This window comes from Mandrillus leucophaeus, unplaced genomic scaffold, assembly GCF_000951045.1.
Source record: "Mandrillus leucophaeus isolate KB7577 unplaced genomic scaffold, Mleu.le_1.0 Scaffold1080, whole genome shotgun sequence".
NCBI lineage: Eukaryota > Metazoa > Chordata > Mammalia > Primates > Cercopithecidae > Mandrillus > Mandrillus leucophaeus.
The window spans coordinates 542,420-558,447 of NW_012098988.1; the positions used below are offsets into that span (position 1 = coordinate 542,420).

General features: G+C 36.3%; 1 protein-coding gene across 1 annotated transcript; it reads left to right on the plus strand.

Annotated features, from left to right (window-relative positions):
- The first annotated feature begins 3,044 nt into the window (after nucleotides 1-3,044).
- LOC105544378 (olfactory receptor 5H1-like) lies at nucleotides 3,045-3,984 on the plus strand. Its single transcript, XM_011986875.1, is given in 2 exon segments — nucleotides 3,045-3,697; nucleotides 3,699-3,984. Coding segments are annotated over 2 exon segments (939 nt in total).
- The last annotated feature ends 12,044 nt before the right edge of the window (nucleotides 3,985-16,028 follow it).

Consider the following 16,028-nt stretch of genomic DNA (forward strand, 5'->3'; position numbering starts at 1 on the left):
AATCAATTTTATATTCTGAATGGATGCTCATTAACCTGTTATTCTGTAATGCTCTAATGAAAATTCTGAACATGCTATCACCATTTTCAAATTGTTCACTAATACTTCATTGGTTTTTTATGTAAGTTGGGGTAAAGAACATATCCTTGAACTACCCGTCGAGGTCCCACCCATGCTGGCCTCCCTGAACATACCTGGTCCTTCCCTGCTTCTCTCTTTGCATACCAGCCACACTTACCATTTGTTGTTTCTTCAGTGATCAAGGCTCTCTGATAATCTAGGTCTTCCCAGGATGAAGACGTGTTGAATGGCAAAAGTCCACAGGCATCACTTTGTTAAAAATAAAGGCTCTTTAGAAACCCACACCAGAACTGCTGAAAAAGAATCTGCATTTTGACATCACTAGGAAAGTCATAGGCATTAGAGTTTGAGAGTACAGATCTAGGACACCTCCCAATATAGTCCCTGGGTTTGTTTTACATTTTCTCCTCCTTTGTCCTCTTCCTAGTAAAATTTCCCATCAGGCTTAAGTCTAAAATGGGAGAACTACATGTATGTCTAAACTTTGAGTTTAAATTTGCATGGGAAGGACAATTGTATTTGAAGTAGCTCCCAAAGAGGATCTATAACTTTGGCCTTATTAAAATTATGTTTTGATTTACTCAAATAAGACTATACTAATTAAAGCACTAACAGTAAATTTCACATATAAAGTTCGAACAAATATGCAAAAAGTGTCATCCATGGTGGTAAATAGTAACATGAAGTGTTATTTCAATTGTTAAAACTAGAAGTGTCTACAATGAAATAATGTTTGTAATTCCAGAAGTTTGTAATGCCCTTGGGGACAACCTGGACTTATACACGTGCAAATGCACAATGCCCATTAGAACAGCTTCAATTTGTCCTACAGGGAGTCCTCTGACACTCTTATGAGAATTTCAGTTTTCCTCTCCTTCCTCGGGCAAAAGTCCCCAGTTGCACAACCGGACCACTTATGTGCTCAAACCAAATTTAATAAATAAAATTTTTCTATGCTTGGAAAAATAAACCTTCAAAAAGAATGAGTATGCAATGAATTGCTGCCTGTATTATTGACACTGCTGTGCTACTGTATATATTTCTTTTTAGAAAGCACAACACGTTTAAAGAATATCCACAATTGCCTTCAAAATAAGGGTAAGGAAGAAATAATTCCTCTAATTTTCATTATCATTTATAGAAATGTTGATAATGCCATTTAATTCATTAAAATTTTAGATTGGGTAACAAGCTGCCATAATAACAATTACTAAATTGGATGACTCTGACTGGACTATTTTTATATTTCAGTTTATGAGTATAATATTGATAAAGAGTTGTAAGACTGAATTGTTCCTTTAATATTTTACTATTTTCTTGATCTTATTATAATGAATTAATATGAACTATGGCATTAAGCAATTAAAATTAGGTTTAAAGGTTCAGATTATAATGATTCTTAGAATTATTTCTTGGAATTATTCCGATATAAATACTCATTCCTTTTAATTAACCATAATTCTCCAATTAAAACTTTTTAAGGTGAGTCACTTACATATTATCTCCTGTATTCTCACACTCATGTTTGACAATAATTTGACATCTCACACTATAAATGTTATTGATGTGTGTAAAGGTTGCATTAAGTAGAGTCCTAGTATTTCTGCTTTGGCTACTTTTGAAACCATTATCTTTTGTCCCTGTACTTCTCTCTCTCTCCATATTCCAAATGTAGGATCAATGTATTTAATTGGCCATCCTAGATCATTTCCCTTCACTCTAGATGTAAGAGGAATGGGAAAATGAGTTTCTATTTCTTTTGACTTCTAGAGCAGTAGATAACCTCTGACAGCCTCTATGTCTTGGATGGCAAAAAATAAGGTCCACACCTTGACCATTTACAGGACTTATGTCTACTTTGTTACCTCTTTAATATAACTGGCTTGACTTGATTTTCTTGCCATCCTTTTTGTTTCCTTTTTAAGCTCCTATGGACACATGATTTTTAATTATGCCTTTGACTACCACGATGAATCCAAGTAATCATTTCTATTGAGCTAAAATAGGCTCATATTACTGATCGGAACACACCTAGTTGTTCAGATGATGCTCACACCAAAAACTTGTCAGCATACCTGAGTTCTCAATGTTTAATGTCCATCTTCTCAGTCACCAGGTAACTCCTCTCTCCTTCACTGATCACTTATTTTCCACAAAATATGTCACAGAATACTAGAGATTCAACATTCTGAATTCTTTAGAATATATCTCTTTGTCTTACCATCTCTTTCAATGTCATATCACATAAAGACTAGACACTTAACATGCATTCGAATCACCTGGAGGGTATTTTCAAATAAAGACCACAAGACCTCATTCCTGAAATAATTTCTACATTAAAAGCTCACAACCTATATTTTTCAAAAAAACTATCTCAGATAATATTTATGGGTAATCTGATTAGGGATTGCCTGGAACTTACAACTTTCTAATTTGTATCCCTGAGTCCAGTTGCCTCTTCTTGCAGCATACTTTCTACACTATCAAAAACTAAATTTAAAAAATATATTAGGATGTAATGTCCCATCTTAAAAATTTTGGCACATGCTTATTGTATGAAGAATAAAGGTTAAGATTCTTCACATGGCAATTATTTCATTTATTTTTAATTCAGACCCTTCAAAAATCTTTCCTGTTGACATTGGATCATATGCCAGACCCACAATCTTTCTACTGCACTCAAGAGTGTCCATATAAGTGTAGTGCATACAGAGAATGCCTCTCCTCTTACTTTGATCTGTTAATTACTGCACAGTTTCAAACCAAAATATATCATTTTTTTCCATGTATTTCATTGCAACAAATACAGTTTCATCAGTTATAGGACTGATTAAAAGAACTGAGAGGGTTTGATCATTTTATGGTTTATTTCAACATCTCTTCCTCCACTTCAACTCATAATGCCATTGCAAATGTTCCCTTTCATTTGTTGCATTTTATTTTAGAGGACATGAAGTGAAGACATGGAAGAGAAAAATGCAACGTTGCTGACAGAGTTTGTTCTCATAGGATTTTTATATCAACCAAAGTGGAAAATACCCCTGTTCCTGGCATTCTTGGTCATATATCTCATCACCATCATGGGGAATCTTGGTCTGATTGCTGTCATCTGGAAAGTCCCTCACCTTCATATCCCAATGTACTTACTCCTCGGGAATTTAGCTTTCGTGGATGCTTGGATATCATCCACAGTGACCCCAAAGATGCTGATCAACATCTTAGCTAAGAGCAAGATGATATCTCTCTCCGAATGCAAGATACAATTTTTTTTCTTTGCAATCAGTATAACCACAGAATGTTTTCTCTTGGCAACAATGGCATATGATCGCTATGTAGCCATATGCAAACCTTTACTTTATCCAGTGATTATGACCAATGGACTGTGCGTCCGGCTATTAATCTTGTCATATGTAGGTGGCCTTCTGCATGCTTTAATCCATGAAGGATTTTTATTCAGATTAACCTTCTGTAACTCCAACATAGTATATCACATTTACTGTGACATTATCCCATTGTTTAAGATTTCCTGTACTGATTCTTCTATTAATTTTCTAATGGTTTTTATTTTTTCAGGTTCAATTCAGGTATTCAGCATTGTGACTATTCTTGTATCATACATTTGTTCTCTTCACCGTTTTAAAAAGCAAATCTGATAAAGGTGTAAGGAAAGCCTTTTCCACCTGTGGAGCCCATCTCTCCTCTGTCTCTTTATACTATGGCCCCCTTCTCTTCATGTATGTGGGCCCTGCATCTCCACAAGCAGATGATCAAGATATGGTGGAGCCTCTGTTCTACACGGTCATCATTCCTTTGTTAAATCCTATCATCTACAGTCTGAGAAATAAGCAAGTCACAGATTCGTTCGCAAAAATGTTACAAAGAAATGTTAAGGTTTCATACTAATATCCTTTCTCTAATTATGAAAATAGTCACAAAATTGTGCAAGTTAGAGGTACCTATGTTGTTCAAACATTTTTGCAAGTATAACTGTTCTAGCACTTTAATGAGCTAATGTTTTAGTACCTAATAAACTAATCACAATATGTCTATATGTTATTCAAAACCATTCTAGAATTTTTTATCATGTTCATATAATAGAATAATGATCACAGGAAGCAAATAAAATAGCCTAGTTCATCATATAAGTACCTGAGTATGGTGGTTTCAATACTAATACCACTGTATTACCTGAGATGCCCATCACATTTAACTCATAGTGGAGGCAGATTCATTTTTGAGTGAACAGAGGTAAATCCCAGTGATTCTGCTTACCATCAGAGGTCTTCCATTTCACTATATTAGGAAAGGGTGACTTCTATTCTGGTAGGGAGTCAACTCACAGCAAGTAACAAAATAAACAGAAATGGAAATGCAATGAGAAAAATAAAAATAGAAGGAGATAACAGTGAAGGCACTGCCAAAGTGTAAGAGTATGTTCTAAACTCCATGTGCTTGCATGAGTAGGAAGAGACAAGCTGCCTCTAACTTCCTGGGACGGCTTCTAAGGCCCTTCCCAGCTATGTTTATATGATTTTAGACAATCTGGAAGGCTTCCCTAGTTCAGGAAATTAAAAGATTAAATAGAATAACTACCTTTAGAGTAGTCATAGAAAAGAAGTAAGTATTGTGATAGCAAGAAAATGGTCATAATATTTTTAGGAACAAATGAACCTACCAGGGTTGGTAAAAATCAATAATATTGCAAGGTTGTTGGAATGTGTTATATCAATCAAGGGCTTTAAATGCCTACCATGGAACTTCAAATAATGTTAACATGATATGACATCATGGAGCCCAGAAAGAGGAAGCAAAAACATAAAAACAAGGTAAGAGTTTGGTTATTTTCTGCCTCAGAAATTCCTTGATTGTTAACCTTCTTAACACTTCATGTACTTCAAGTATGTTAATCATCTTTCTACCAGTCCACCCTGCCCTTCATTTTCAACACTGAAATTTCTTTCGCATTGTCGCTGATACCACTGAGGTCCATAGCCTAAAAACTACTCACATGTTGTTTTGCAAACCTCTAGTTACTTATTTCCTCCATCCTTCTAACAGTCACTCACTTCCCCAACATTGCTGTCAGATTGCTTTTTGCAAACGGAACTCTAACTAATTATATCCCTCTTCAATTCCTTTTGTTAGATTGTCATTGCTATCAGATTATATGTATGTTTTAGTTATCAGTATGCATACATATGCATATGATTATTTTTGCATATATAGTTAATGCATATGTATGGTTAATAAACCTTACATGTATAGTTAAAATACAAATGCAGCAGCATTAGAATTTAGAGTTTATTTAAGGAGACTTGATTTATTTTGCAACACCAGTTTGCATGTGGTATGGGGCTTTCCTGAAGGGACAAGAGAGGAGGTAAAGGCTTTTAAAGGGCAAACGTGGAAGTACAGCAAAAGTAAAGGTTGTATTGGCTAAAGTGGAGCAGTAGTGTTATTTTGATCATTCCAGTGGCAAATACCTAGTTAGAAATTAGCTAGGGAGTTTTGGTTAGTTACAGTTAACTTTTGTTTTATCATTTACAATGAGTTGAATTTCTGTTTGCTTAGGTACAAAACCCACTTTGCTGCACCCATGTCAGCCTAATAAAATTTAATTTAATTATTTTCACTATTTTCTCCCTTCTGGCCAGCCTCTCCATTATGGGACATTGACCAAAACTCAGGTACACTTGCCACTTTCTGTGACCAGCACAGCTGGTTTGTCTTTGTCTCAGCATAGAGTTCATAATTTGCAAGGCTTGGTCCCTTATGAAAACGTTTCTTTTATTGGACATTTTGTTTTTATTATTCTAATCATAGAGAGAAAATCTGGCACAGTGTGGTGGCTACAAACATGTATTTAAAACTCTTGAGCGAATACAGCACACCAGGAAGATGACAATGACTATCACAAACATAATGCCAAGGGACTGGGGTATACTACACAGCCAAAGTATGCTTGAACAAAACCAACTGAAATAAAACGAAGGAAAACAGAAGTTAATGGTTAAAACCACTGATAAGCTTAGCATGTGAGCCCAGAGGGCAGTTAGTTGAGAAGATTTTTAGATTTAAGCTCAAACCATCTTTAGATGATGAAATAAAATGGCAGTGGCAGTCTGATAATTTTTCTGTTTAGCAGTTTGAATGTCTCTTGTCATGTCAGTGAATGTTTTGTGAAGCTCCTGAGTGGCCCAGTAAGCATCATGCATGAAGATTATCCTCTGACATTTATATCAAGTTGTCCAGCCCTCGCTTGTAGCCCTTCAGGAATAGGACAATTTCTAAGTAGATAATAAAACATCAAAGACAATGGACAGAACTGGAATTTAATTATGGGTGCACTATATTTTTCTACTGAAACATAATTTCCCCTCTATAATCACCCCCATTTCTTTCATATATAATTAGAGTAAGACTAATTTGTTTACCAAATAAGTCTATCCTCATTAAGCTTCAACTGAGTATTTACATAAGTGCAAGTAGGAATAGGAATTGATAGTCTCTTTTTAAGAAGGCCTTGCTACGGCCTTTACTAAATAATCTCAGATTAGACTTTAAAGGCTGTTCAAGCTATAAAGTCATACCAACAACCTACCATAAGTTTCACCTGCAATTCTGATAGATTTAGGTAAACTCCCCTGTACTCAAAAAGGTTCTAAAAATATCTTTCAGTTTCCTGGGCCTTCCAGATAGTAAGGTCTTTCTTACTCTTTACCAGTATTGTTAGAAAGCTTGTGAGCAGCTATCAGGCCAGATTTTCTGAAGGAGATGGCTCTAGTTTTGTTTGATAAACACCTGCAAATTTCAAGTTGAAATCTGATTACAAATATTGGAGGTTGAAGATGGGAGGTGTTTAGATCATGGGTGTCGATCTGTCATGAATGCCTTGGAACCATCCTCGTAGTAATAAGTACGTTCTTACTGTATTAGTTCCCATGAGGGCTGGTTGATAAGAGCCCAGCACTGCACTCTCTCTCCTTTCCTCTGTCACCACGTGATCACTACACACGCCAGCTCCACTTCACCTGTGGTCATGAATGAAGTAGGCTGAAGCCTTCATCAGAAGTGGACATTTAAGCCATGCTTTCTGTATAGCCTGCAGAATTGTTCTCCAAACAAACACCTTTCATTTATAAATTACCCAGCCTCAAGAATTTATTACAATGCTAAATGGAAAAAAGCAGGGCATAATTGGCTCCATAAAGTCAATTCTTAGTTTCTTAAATCTCTCCAGTCGTATCTAATTTTTGCACATTCTCCAATATGACATTCCAGTGACAGTAGTAGTAATATTACCATAATTATGTTATATTATGAGAACAGATTCTGATTAAAATTTTGCAAATACCTATATTGCAATCAAAATAACAATACTCAATGATGGTTTCTGAATTCTGGAGATATCAGCTACGGTGAAGAAGATAAATGTATTAATTCTGTTTACAAAAGGTATACTTAGCCAAATTGTTTGCAAAGTTTCTTTAATTCTGGTCTCGTGTTGTGTTTCTAATGTTATCAGAAATCTTTACTTGTCAGAGCCTTTCCCGTAAATCTGTTGAGATTAGATAGATACTTTGCATACAGGGATGTTTCCTTTATGTTATTTAGTAGTATTAATGACTACACATTAACTCGAATTCTAAACTCTTAGTAACTTTCTTTTCTGGAATAGAGGCAATTGACAAATATGCATCACACCAGTATTTTACAGATTGGCAAATCTATGAATATACAATTTCATAATTTCTAGAAGCATGTGTTTCCTGTTGTATAGTTTTTCAATGTGGCACAGGACATGCTTGGTAATGAACCCACATTTTTTATTTCTTCTATAAGAAGAAGTCCAAAATGGATAAGCATATATTCAGCAATCAATATTTTTTTAAAAATTTATTTGGAAATTATCCAGATATTCGATGAGTATTGATAATATTAATTCAACGGTGTGACTTTCTAAGAATATCATTTACCACAGAGAAGTGGAAAGATATTTTTAAGCAGACTTATCATTAAACATAATTATGGTTTAAAAGTTCATTTAGAAATGTATATTGTACTTACATCTATTTAATTCACTTATTCTGAATTGTTTGGGTTACTCACGAAAATTTCATAAGACATAAGACATAACCAGGCATCCTCTCAAATTACTCTTTTGTTAACTATATTTAAAATACATTTATGTCAGTAAGTCATCATAAATACAAAAATCTAAAAGTCAAATATATAGGGGTTTTTTTTGTTTGTTTTATTGCTGTGCCTGAAACATATGAAGTAAATGCTATTATATTTTCACACAGGTTGCTAAGTTGAACTCTTAGTTTTATGACTTTAAACATCAGGTAGAGATAATAAAAACTTATTTGACTAGGAAACTCAGCTAAAGTTGTGTGTTTGTATTATATTTAATTCTGAAAACTCTAAAGCCATGTCTATTCTAGCAAAACCAACAAACATAAAGTAGCTTTGATTGAACAGAGATTATCACAGATCCTGTGAACCTGAAAAATATATTGGTGACTTTCTATCTTTCTGAGTTTAAGGAATCCTTAATTCATATAAGCACATATTCTTCTATAGGCCAAATGAATAGAGCTCTATTACTAATTAATTTTGCAATACCATCCAAAGGCAGCAAAATGTCACACATGCAAACACATGTAGACACAATAGACATACAAAAAGAAGCAAATATTACAGTGTTCATTCTAAAATTGTAGCCACATCAGGTACAACAATAACAAACTTAAGGCTGGGCACAGTGGCTCTTGCCTGTAATCCCAGAACTTTGGGAGGCCAAGGCAGGTGGATCACCTGAAGTCAGGAGTTTGAGATCAGTCTGGCCAACATAGCAAAAATCTGTCTCTACTAAAATAGAAAAATTAGCCAGGTGTGGTGGTGCACCCCTGTAGTCCCAGCTGCTTGGGAAACTGAGGCAGGAGAATCGCTCGAACACAGTTGGCAGAGGTTGCAGTGAGCCGAGATCAGGCCACTGCACAACAGCCTGGCCGGCAGAAAAAAACTGCATTTCAAAAAAAAAAAAAAAGAAAGAAAAAACACAAACTTAGTAATTTGTAAGACTATCTAGACATGAATTGTGTTTCTCATAGTTGGAAGAAGATGTCCTGTCCAGATGACCAAAGCTTTTTATTAATGTTTTTGGAAAATATTTTTACTATTTTTCATTAGCCCCATTTGCAAATGCCACTTTTTTTTTCAGATGTGACTTCTCTTTGAAATTTGCATATAAAATTATAAAGGTCTCACTTCTTACAGTAGACATGTAAGAATATTTACATATTAAAATCATAGTGCTTAGATTCCAGACTTCATTTTCCAAAACAAACAAAAAGAATGCTGATAGAGACCCAGTTAAGACAAGAAGACAGCTAAGATAACCACCTTAAAGAAAGGTAAGTTTTGTGATATAGATTAAGTTATGCCTTCGCCTTCTCCATTATTTAGAGGTTTAGTCCTACTACTCTTCCTGGACCAGATATGTGGATCTCTTACAAATGGAGATTCCTTTAAATTTCTCTTCTAAAGGGAATCTCAAAACAACCAAGCCAAAATAGTCTTTATGCCAGTAGGTAAAATATTTTGGTAGTTATTTGGCCCCATCATTCACATATCATCCCACTTTTGTTTTGTAACTACATTAAAGATTTTAGGGTGATCTTATCAGTGAATAGGACAAGGATTTTCTATGCCTGAACTCAGCATAGATTGACCACAATGTTTTACAAATAGTACTTCTAATCTTGCCTTATATTCAGAGACTGGCTTATCCTTTTTTTTTTTTTTTTTTTAATTGCATGACAGACGTGAGTTTTTGAAGAAATTCTTTGGGGATGAATTCTAAGAGATTATTTATTTTTCAGCACTTTTGGTCTTTCCCTGGAAGATTGAGGGATTGGATCTTTGCTGTCTATCTTAGGTATGTAACATTTAGCTTCAGTTACAGGCTTCTCTAGGTTCCAGGATCATGTGAATAAACTGGTACAGATCAGGGAGTCCTAAATCATACGATCCAAGAAGAATTAGAAATTCCACAGAAAATTTCTGGGGCATATATTTGGACTGGCTATTTTTCGCTATTGCTCTGAGCTCAGATTTTGACCAAGGTGCAAAAATGGGTAAAGAAGGCAGGCCTGGTTCATCTGATGAGCTGACTTTATAAGGCAACTGATTATTTTTCTTTTACTCTTACAGGTGAAAACATAACTGAGCAAAAGACTTAATAGACTCAGAGTTATGAGGTAGAGGATAATATAGAGAACATAATGAAATGAAAATGAGAAAACATTTCATAACATGAAAATGAGAAAAATCTTACATAAGAATATTTTCACAGTGATTCTGAAATAGGAAAATTAGACAGTGCTTCTAAACTCCAAGCTTACTTTCCTCATTCCCACATGTAGGCAAAACTACATTTGGAAAAAATTTAGTTTATAGTGTGTGACTTTGAAACAAAATGGTGAGAGGCCCTCGCCAAAGCAAACCTCCTCCTTGCTTGGGGTCCAGGCCACAAGATTAGATATTATGGCTCCAGAGTTATGCAGTGAGAGGCCACAAGATTCCTAACCTCCCTAATTATTTCTGTAGATAACATTATTATTGTAAAACCTAAGGTTTTTAGACCCTACATTGTGATGAAACACGTCACACCACCCAGACTGGTAAACTCGCTTGTCTGATCTTGTAGCTCTTTTCCAGAAACTGGTTTACTGCAAGAGGACAGCTTTGACTCATACACATTTATCCCCAAACCAACAAATCATCATTCCCCATTTCCTAGCCTTCTGTCTGAAAAACTATCTATAAAAACCCTTAGACTCTGTCTGGGTGCAATGGCTCGTGCCTTTAATTCCAGCACATTGAGAGACCGAGGCAGACAAATCAATTGAAGCCAGGAGTTTGAGACCAGCCTGGCCAACGTGACAAAACTCTGTTTCTTCTAAAAATACAAAAATTAGCCAGGCGTGATGGTGCATGCCTGTAATCCTAGCTATTTGCTGGCGGTTGGGGGGTGCGGGGCGGGGGGTGCATTGAGGCATGAGAATCACTTGAACCCAGGAGGGAGAGGTTGCAGTGAGCAGACATCCTGCCAGTGCACTCCAACCTGAGCAATAAAGTGAGACCCTGTCTCAAAAAAAGTGAAAAAGAAGAAGGAAGAAAGAGAGAGAAAGAAAGGAAAGAAAGGAATAAAGAAGAAAGACAGAAAGAAAGAAAGAAAGAAAGAAAGAAAGAAAGAAAGAAAGAAAGAAAGAAAGAAAGAAAGAAAGAAAGAAAGAGAGAGAAAGAAAGAAAGAAAGAAAGAGAGAGAGAAAGAAAGAAAGAAAGAGGGAAGGAAGGAAGGAAGGAAGGAAGGAAGGAAGGAAGGAAGGAAGGAAGGAAGGAAGGAAGGACTCTAGCTTCTGAATATTTGGAGAGTTTGACTTGAGTTATAATTAAACTCTGTTTTCCCATTTAGCCAGGTTTGTGTGTATTAAACTTTTTCTCATTGCAATTGCCCTGTATTGATAATTGGCTCTATCTGGGTAGCAGGCGAGAAGATCTCATTTGGTGGTAACAGAGAGAAGGAGCAGTTGGAGTTAAGTCAGTCATTGACTTACACCTAGACTCTATGGAAAAAAAACACATACGCGCGCGAGCGCGTGCACACACACACACACACACACACACATTCTAATTGGATATAAAGATAGAATGACATTTTGAAGGCATAGTAAGAGCACCACCTATGACTGAATATATTGCAAGACTGTCTTCGTGTTTTCTTTTCTTTCCTCCTGACCATTGCCTAAAAATAAAATTTTTATTTTATTATCATCAGATTTCAGCTCACCTGAAAGTTACATAAATATCTGGAGTTTGAGCTGCAGTTTGCATGAGGAGGACAATTTTACTCGTGGGTGGCTTATGAAGGGAATCTAGATCGTTGGCCTTATTAAAATCATAACTAGCTCAGATGAGACTATACCAATCAAAACATTAAGAGCATCCAATTTTTAAAAATCAATTTTTAGTTTAAGTTCTGGGGTAGATGTACAAGACATGCAGATTTGTTACCTAGGTAAACATGTGCTGTGGTGGTTTGCTACACAGATGAACCCATCACCTAGGTATGAAGCCCAGCATCCATTAGCTATTCTTCCTGATGAAGAACATCCAATTTATATACAAACTGAAGTTCACATAAAATGTCACTAGTGTCACATGTTGTGGAAAATTGTGGCATAAAATATAATTTCAATTGTGAAAACTAGAACTGGCTTCCAGTGACTTAATGTTTATGATTCCGAAGTCCTCAGTACACTGTAGTATAATCTGTATTTCTCACACATATCTAAATCCACAATGCCCAGCTGAACATTTTCACTTCATCCATGTAGAATTATTGTCACTTGTTCTTTTTATTGTCTGCATCAGCATTCATTCTTTTGCTTAGTTGATTCTGCTAAAAATCAAACATTCAAACAAAAAATTGATGGAAAATAAAGTGCTGTCAACAGCAGCAGCAAGATTTTTAGAGAAATTTAGTTTTAATCACTGTAATTAAAAGGGTAGAGTAACAGTTAAATATGGAGTAAACTTTCAGCCAGTGCCAATATATTCATGAACAGTATACAATTTATAAGTAAATTTCAAGTCAAAGTCTCTTTATCAAACACCAATTCCATAGAAAAATAAACTTGAATTAAAAAAAGAAAGGAAAATGAAAAGACTCTCAAAGCTCTGTCTAGTATCAATGAACACCAAAGTTAATGCAGGCACTCAACCCAGACTTCGGAGCCTTTCCCTTTATTTTGGCTTAATGGATCTCCAATACTTTCTGTCTCCCTCTTTATTGACGTGTCTTTCTTGCATTTACCATCTATGATGTGATTATTCTGTATCTATTTTTCTTTGTCCTTGTTTTATTTCACCCATGCAAATTTCCATTTCCACATTCCAATCCCTTTCTTCTCTTGATGACTTCCTCTCACTTATCTATTTTTACTTTTGAGAACTTTTCCTAAGTACTCTAATGGAGTAAAAAACTTTCATTTATGAGCAGCAGACAAATACAAATTGTTCTCCACGTGTCGTAGAGTACTCTATCTTATCCCCTCACTGCTGTGCTACTTCTTTCCCCTTCACTCCTTATTTGCTGACTTTTATTCTATTACATGATGATGTATTGGGGGAAACCCCACCCCTGATATTCAGCGTGGGTTGTTTACTATTTCCCTAAGCGTCGGCTGGTCTGAGAAATAAAGGGGAAGAGTACAAAAGAGAGAGATTTTAAAGCTGGGTGTCCGGGGGAGACATCACATGTTGAAGGGTTTCGTGATGCTCCCTGAGCCCTAAAACCAGCAAGTTTTTATTAGCAATATTCAAAAGGGGAGGGAGTGCATGGATAGGGTGTGGGTCACAGAGATCACATGCTTCACAAGGTAAAAAAAATAGCAAATGGAGGCAGGGCAAGATCACAGGACCACAGGACGGGGTAAAATTAAAATTGTTAATGAAGTTTTGGGCATGCATTTTCACTGATAACATCTTATCAGAAGACAGGGTTTGAGAGCAGACAACCAGTCTGACCAAAATTTATTAGGCGGGAATAAGCAGGATTTATTAGGCGGGAATAAGCCTCATCTTAATAAGCCTGGGAGTGTTACAGGAGACTGGAGTTTATTTCATCCCTTTGGCTTTGACTGTAAAAGACAGTCACCCCTAAAGGGGCCATTTCAGAAGCCTACCCTCAGGGGCCATTCTCTTTCTCAGGGATATTCCTTGCTGAGAAAAAGAATTCAGCAGTATTTCTCCTATTTGCTTTTGAAAGAAGAGAAATATGGCTCTGTTCCATCCAGCTCACCGGCAGTCAAAGTTTAAGCTTATCTCCTTGTTCCCTGAACATCGCTGTTATCCTGTTCTTTTTTCAAGATGCCCAGATTTCATATTGTTCAAACACACATGCTCTACAAACAATTTGTGCAGTTAATGCAATCATCACAGGGTCCTGAGGTGACATATATCCTCCTCAGCTTATGAAGATAACAAGATTAAGAGATTAAAGTAAAGACAGGCATAGGAAATCACAAGGGTATTGATTGAGGAAGTGAAAAGTATCCATGAAATCTTCACTATTTATGTTCAGAGATTGCAGTAAAGACAGGCATAAGAAATTATAAAAGTACCAATCTGGGGAACTAATAAATTTCCATGAAATCTTCACAATTTATGTTCTTCTGCCATGGCTTCAGCCGGTCCCTCCGTTCAGGGTCCCTGACTTCCCGCAACACTGATGCTCTGACTAAAGCCACTAAAAATGACTTCCTTTCTACACACAGTGATTTCCCTGGACTCCTTGTCCTGTAGAGCATTTATTTTGTCATTTCTCCCTGTGCTTCACTTGGTCACACTTATCTTTCCTCTCTTTATGTCCACAACAGCCAGCTTTCTACTTCCCTCCTGCTTCTTCCCTTGATCACTCTGTTTAGTACCATATTCTGTTATCTCCTTTGTCTCTCTTTTGAACATCCAGGGCTTTGGGTAGCAATGGAAAAATTTTACTGAATGGATATTGACTCTAGTATAGAAATGGCAGGGGAGGTAGAGGAATCCACAGGAAAATAATGGCAGAAACGGAAGTAAAGCAGCCAGTCAGCAGCCAAAGTCCTTTTCCAGCAGTAACTCCATGAATGTGGCTGTTTCTGCTGATAATAACACAGCTCATATTTTCAGCAACATTGTTGTACATACAGGATACACATGCTGGAATCTTATGTTTTTACCTCAACTGCCTTTGCACAATTTTTTTTGTCTATGTACATTTGTCTCCATTTCTCTATATACAACTCTATGTAGAGTGGGTTCGATTGGGCAAATCTAGGTGAAATTCTTTGTCTGCCACCAAGACCCATGTGGTAGAAAGGGATTCCAGGGGTTGGCCATATAACGAATGACATCCATTGCCTTCATAACCTTTTAGTATGTTTCTCAAAAAGTTTTGTATTTCAACTTTTATTTTAGATATAAAGAGTGCACGGGCAGCTTTGTTATTTCGTTACATGAGTATATTGCATGCATGCAGTGGGCATAGTACCCAATAGGTGGTTTTATCACTGATTCCTTCTCTCCTCCCTCCCCAACCTATTAGTCCACAGAGTCTATTACAGTCATGTTTATGTCCTGTGTTCTCAATGTTTAACTTCCACTCAGAAGTGAGAACATGTGGTATTTGGTTTTCTGCTCCTTCATTGGTTCATTTAAGATTACAGCCTCCAACCACACCTACGCTGCTACAAAAGATATGATCTTGTTCTTTTTATGGCTGCATAGTATTCTGTGATCTATATGTACCACGTTATATTTATCCAATCTACCACTGATGATCACTTAGGTTCATTCCACGTCTTTGCTATTGTGAATAGCACAGCAATGAACATATGAGTATATGTGTCTTTATAAACAAAGTAGCATAATTCTGGTACAAAAACAGATGCATAGAACACTGGAAAAGAATAGAACACTCAGAAATCAAGCCACAAACTTACAATCATCTGACCTTCAACAAATCTGACAAAAAAAAATGCAGTGGGGCAAGCATAGTCTACTCAATAAATGGTGCTGGGATAAGTGACTAGCCAAACGAAGAATGAAACTTGGCTAGCTATATTTAGAAGAATGAATGCCCCCACAACCTGCATCAAGGGGAAACTGGATGGGGGCTATCCCTGGTGGGGCAGCTCCTCAGTTCTGTTTACCACCAAACTTGGCACAGCCAGGTGATTAAATCCAAATTCATTCAGAATGTAGTTGAGATGAGGCGCTGTGTGGTGGAAGAAGAATGGCATTTGTAGCCAGACGACCTAGGTTTGAGTCTTATCTCTGGTCCCACACCTTTCACATATACCAAAATTAACCCAAGCTGGATTAAACATTTAATGTAA